Source organism: Drosophila rhopaloa, unplaced genomic scaffold (assembly GCF_018152115.1).
Source record: "Drosophila rhopaloa isolate 14029-0021.01 unplaced genomic scaffold, ASM1815211v1 contig_218, whole genome shotgun sequence".
Lineage (NCBI taxonomy): Eukaryota > Metazoa > Arthropoda > Insecta > Diptera > Drosophilidae > Drosophila > Drosophila rhopaloa.
The window spans coordinates 1,331,720-1,337,635 of NW_025335104.1; the positions used below are offsets into that span (position 1 = coordinate 1,331,720).

Consider the following 5,916-nt stretch of genomic DNA (forward strand, 5'->3'; position numbering starts at 1 on the left):
TTCACGCCCACGCAGAGGAATCGTCTCTAAACATGGACAGAAGTCAGCGTTCCCAGTTCTGGGACAGGCTCCCACTCTTCGGGATGGGTGTGCGTCGGTCGAAACCGAGACGGAAAGCTATGCAAGCGGAGAGAAAACCCGTACTTGCACGCCTTCACGTCTGTGCACGTGGCTGCCACCAAGGTCCAGTTGCGCAGAGGAATCTTCTCGAAAACGCAACCAGCTCGGTTTAGGCCACTGTTTTAGCACACGCGGATCAGGGCTCTGAGGGTCCGGGAAGAAATAAATCCAACTCGGTGTATGTTCGCTGTTCTTATTGTCCGTGTTTTCGTTTTATTTTTCTTGGTTATCTTTGGTTATCTTTTTGGCTTCTTGCCTGCCTCAGTGGCCTATCCTATCTTAGTACTAGTTCTTTTTCTTATTGTCTACCAATATGTACATCTTAAATTACTATCTTATCGTTATTATCTTATTATCTACCAATATTTGTGGGAATTATGTACATTTTACCCGCTGGATGTGGGGCAGCTTTTTACGGTGCCTCACATCTTTATTATCAGAATGACCAACTCTCATTTTTTTCAAATTTGCATTCCAACATTCAGATTCAAGGGCAAATTCAACATCGAGCGGGCGCTTTGTTACCACCACCAAACAAAGATCATAAATTCCTTCAGATCTACTTCAAGCAAAAGATCACAGTACTTATGAATTACATCGTTAAGCAGAAGGTTTTTGGCGCAGTTTGTTATTGGATGTACTTGGTTGAGTGGCAGAAGCGTGGCTTACCACATGCGCACATTCTGCTTTGGATGTTCGACAAGATCCGACCAGATCAAATTGATTCGATTATTTCAGCCGAAATACCAGATAAACAAACTGATACCGAGCTGCATTCCATTGTGACAACGAGAATGATCCATGGCCCTTGCGGAGTCCACAACCCAGAATCAGTATGCATGGATAACAGAAACTGCACAAAACGACACGATGGATATCCATTGTATAGGCGTCGTTCTCCAGATGACAACGGCAATGGATCGAAGTAATGGTGAAACGTAACTAAACAAACGTAACAGTAATCGTGGATAACCGCTGGATCGTTCCATATTGCCCGCTTTTGTCGAAAACGTTCTCAACGCATTGCAATGTTGAGTACTGCAACTCCATCAAATCCATCAAATACGTCTGCAAATATGTGAACAAAGGGAGCGACATGGCGGTGTTTGGCATTGCTGATCCGAATGCAAACGATGAGGTGAGGAAATTTTAGCTTAGACGCTACGTTAGTTGTAACGAGGCCATTTGGCGGCTATTTTCATTTCCGATTCATGAACGTCACGCGACTGTCGTGCACTTATCTGTTCACTTGGTGAACGGCCAGCGTGTCTACTTTACGGACGCGAACGCAGCGCAAAGAGCACAACGGCCACCAGCGACAACGTTGACAAATTTCTTTTCGACATGGGAAAGCGATCCATTTGCAAGGACTTTACTCTATTCAGAGATGCCACGCTATTATACATGGAACGCTGCATCGAAGAAGTTTCAACGCCGGAAGAAAGGTGATGCTGTTGCTGGCTTCGCTGGTGACTATTCGACTGATGCGCTCGGACGAATATACACAGTTCATCCACGCCAAGACGAATGCTTCTATCTTCGCTTGCTTTTGGTGAACATTAGAGGCCCTACATCTTTCGAGTCCCGGCGTACTGTGGATGGTGTGCTGTGCGCCAGTTTTCGGGAGGCTTGCCAACGTTTTAATTTGCTCGAAAACGATGCTCATTGGGATTCAACGCTCGCCGATGCCATTGTTTCTGCGTCAACGAATCATTATTTGCAATAATCATAGCCACATATCATCCGTCGAACCCGACCGCACTGTGGGACAACTATAAGGACCACATGGTTCGCAGGACAACTGATAATTTTACCATTAGCGAAGAAATGCGCAACGAAGCGTTGATACAGATTGAAAACATTTGCATGCTCATGTGCGGCAGTCTACTAGCGACATTGGGAATGCCAGCGCCAAATCGTTCAATGCACGATGCTTTCAATCGCGAGTTTCAACGGGAGCACCACTTTGATCAAACTAACCTGGCCAAAAGAGTCCGAACAATTGTGCCTCTTTTGAATGCCGAGCAGAAGAACGTGTACGATTCGATAATGCAGGTTGTTGACGATGAAACGGGAGGCTTATACTTTCTCGATGCTCCTGGTGGGACAGGCAAGACATTCGTCATTTCGTTGATTCTGGCAACGATCTCAAATCGCGTTGGCTGTTGCTCTAGTCTTTCTATGTTTTGGGATTCATTTTTATTTTTTAGAACATTGTTCACAATTTCTTTCTCTTCCCCACGGAATTACAGTTGAAATCGATATTGGCAATTCATAAGTGCAATACTAATACAAACTTTGTAACTTTTCTGAACGAAAACCGAAGTGCTTAAATCATATACATATGGTATACACATACATAAATATACACAAGTCCATAAATCCTGAATGAAAAATTACATCATGATGGAATGTAGGCACATTTTTTCTAATTTTTAGAAAAAATACCCTAAAATTTATGGTTAGATGCCCTACTTTTAAGAAATATTTTTCTATTATTAAGAAAAGTTTTTACTGTTTTTAGGGCCCTTTGCCTTAGATTTTAGAAAGGAACGCCCTTTATTTTGGAAAAATGTACCTTCAAATTCAAGGTGCGATGCCTTTGAAGACAAAAATATGGCGAATTTCTTGTTTTTTGCGATCATAAACAGAAAGATGATCGTTAAATAAAAAAACAAGAGAGAGTCGGGTGCCCCGACTATCAGATACCCGTTACTCAAGTAAAGGGAGTGCGAGGGAGATGGAGATAGAAACTTTGATCACGCATAACTTTTTAACGAATGGTCCGATTTGAAAAATTTCTACATTTCGATAGGTACTGATAAACACAATAAAACTGCATTTTTACTTTTCCTAAATATTTAAATTTTTAAAATCGTATATAAGCGATTGTGGGCGTTAAAGGGGGCGTGGCACCTTTTTGAAACAAACTTGCGCCGCGTAGGAACTTCTAGAATCTGCATGCGAAATGCCAATCTTCTAGCTTTTATAGTTTCCGAGATCTCATCGTTCATACGGACAGACAGACAGACAGACGGACAGACGGACAGACGGACATGGCTATATCGACTCGGCTAGTGACCCTGATCAAGAATATATATACTTTATAGGGTCGGAAACGCTTCCTTCTAGCTGTTACATACTTTTGCACGAATACAATATACCCTTTTACTCTACGAGTAATGGGTATAAATAGTATCGCTTTCCAGCACCTTTCCCACTGGACAACGGTATCCCACAAGGTTTCCCCATATCAGTTATCCTTTTCCTAATTGAATTCAATTCCCTTGCTAACATTATTTCCATCCCAAGACAATTTGTATTCACTGTCCACGCCGATTTTCACAGAAATATCAAACACAATACAGAAAATAAAAAACCACAAATCTGACATCCGTCTTCCAACAAATTAACGAAAGATGTACTAACTCAGGATCCTCCCTCTCAGTCAAAAAATGTCAACAACTACACGTATGTCGCAAACGCAACTGCAGACAAAATATATATACTGGCTCCGTCAATATCCCAGAAACTAACACCACAAAAATCCTAGGCCTCATCATCACAACAATAGATACAAGTGATCGCCCCACATAAACAAACTAAAAGAAAGCCAATGCAAACCCCAAAACATCATCAAATACCTCTCTTCCCAAAAATACAACACTAACACCTCTTCCCTTATTGATACATTACTAAAACTGCTCACGCCTAATTAACTACCTACCAATCAAAAACTCAGGAATAAGAGCAGCATTAGGTGCATTTCGATGCATTGTTCTTTTGCTTGTATTCAGTGAATTAAATATTTTAGTTGCTTGTGTGCAATATTTTACTACGCTAATGTTGTTATTAGTTAATTGTTTTTGTTTTGAAAGTATTTTATCAATATTTTATATGTTTGTGACTTCTGACGTTTTTTATTCTTGAAGTGTTAACAGGTTCAGTTCAAAGTCTTCAAAATAATACAGGAATTGCAATAATATCCAACATATTCTATCGACAAAACGGCGTGGCGTTGCCGAAAACTAACGACCGAACCAAAACGTTGATAGCACGTGCTAGGTATTTAGGCAGCTGCACTTTCATTACATATTGCCACAGTGTCCATTATGTGCTCTGTGTTCTATTCGGATTTATTCTTTGGGTTTTATTAATGACTATCCTATATCTGCCATATTACCCTATTGGTTCTGTGTAGTTTTTTTGAGCAGTGTAAAAACTTTGCACACATCATAAAACTTTGCAAATTTATGTTTTTTTCCGCTTTTTGTGTTAAAAAAATCTTTAATTATGGGAATATTTCGCTGTTTTTAAACCAAAATAATAGTATAATGTCTCAGAGCCATATCCATCCAGTGATTTGACTGTAACTCATAGCTCAAAGAATAGGGAGTTGTTTTTAAAATATTTATAAGTTAGCATTTTCTATTATAATGATAAAAATATTATGTATCACATAAATTTCGTACATTTAAGTTATTTCTTATTTTCTCAAATTGTATTTGAAGTTTATTTCCTGCCACGAGACACCGCCATGTTAATTCCTAAAATTTTTATCTTATTTGTAGATCTTTTAAAAGCGCTTAACTGGCTTACCGCCTGGCAGTTGGAAACAACGGTCAAACGGGTCGAGCAACAGCAGCGTAATGGGAAGGATGCGTTTGAAACGCGTAACAATATCCAGGTCTTTGCTGCTCAAAAGCTTTCTATAATATACGGCGAGGTGAGAAGCCTAACCCTTTTCTAGATTTGAGAATAATATTAAGCGAGATGGGAATTTTTTAGCGTACCATCTACTACGTGTTTTATAAGTTTGTGCGCAGCCTGCCCGACTCTGCTGAGAAGCAGGTGCTGCAGCAGGTACTCTCCTTCTATGGCGCACATTTGGTCATTAAGTACTCTGCTGTTTTTTACCGCGGTGGCTATTTTCGCGAAAACTCGCAACAACTAGACCTGTACGAGCAGGGCATCTTGGGTTTACTTCCCCTTCTGAAGGATGAAGCCATTGCTCTGGTGGATGCCATTGCCCCCTCTGACTTTATTCTAAACTCACCCCTGGGAATGAGCGATGGAAATGTAAGTGGTCTCTTGTAACAAATACCTTCTCTTGCCAACAAATCTAAATTTTCTGCAGGTCTACCAGCATCTTCAACGCACGATTGTTTCCACTCCAGGTGTATACGAGCGCCTCCATTGGTGGCGAGATGTTAATTTTAAGGACTACCTTAAGCGCGCCAAATTGTAGTTTTATAGAAACTGGCCGCACTTACATTCGCACTTGTGCAATATTTATATTAAGCTTTTGAAGTTTATTTTCGTTTGATGTACGAGTGTATGTATTAACCAGGAGATTTTGATACAAACCCCTAATCATGTTAAACACAACGTATAAACCCATTAAAAATAATACAGTAACGTGACATAATTGCTTTCTGAAAATGTTACAGAACAAGAGGAAGATATGGCGTGAGCGTGTTATCTTATTTTAAGTACTAAGGACAACTCTTTCGATATGGCGCAAGCGGAAAACATTAAATTCTGACATATATTTATAATTACCAGAGTCGTAAATAACCATTTTTTCAATTTTAGTAGCATTAATAGCTATTAGAAAACGTAACAGTTAGAAATTTAAAATGCAAATCACTATTAAATAGCTATTTTTGTCGTTTGGCCAACTGCCCTTCATGGAATGCGGCGTGTGATTGTTGTTCTAGCTATACCGAGGTCGGGGACTTTTATCGATGTAGGGGCAGATTGATGGTTGTCTAGCCCGATCAAAAGCCACTCCTT

The 5,916-nt window shown here is 40.1% G+C and overlaps 1 protein-coding gene across 1 annotated transcript; it reads left to right on the forward strand.

The window, feature by feature from the left end:
* Positions 1–1,905: 1,905 nt before the first annotated feature.
* LOC108044698 (peroxisomal acyl-coenzyme A oxidase 3-like) lies at positions 1,906–5,368 on the forward strand. The gene is made up of 4 exons (XM_017123794.2): positions 1,906–2,221; positions 4,692–4,846; positions 4,909–5,199; positions 5,258–5,368. Exons 1-4 carry the CDS (start codon positions 1,906–1,908, stop codon positions 5,366–5,368), a joined length of 873 nt encoding a protein of 290 aa, XP_016979283.2.
* The last annotated feature ends 548 nt before the right edge of the window (positions 5,369–5,916 follow it).

What these genes read in the sequence shown, in the direction of transcription:
- LOC108044698 (XM_017123794.2), top strand. Translation starts at nt 1,906, where the DNA reads ATGGTTCGCAGGACAACTGATAATTTTACCATTAGCGAAGAAATGCGC. An exon ending in TTTCTATAATATACGGCGAG is followed by an intron (nt 4,847 to 4,908) that starts GTGAGAAGCCTA and finishes GGAATTTTTTAG; the next exon opens with CGTACCATCTACTACGTGTT. An exon ending in TGGGAATGAGCGATGGAAAT is followed by an intron (nt 5,200 to 5,257) that starts GTAAGTGGTCTC and finishes AATTTTCTGCAG; the next exon opens with GTCTACCAGCATCTTCAACG.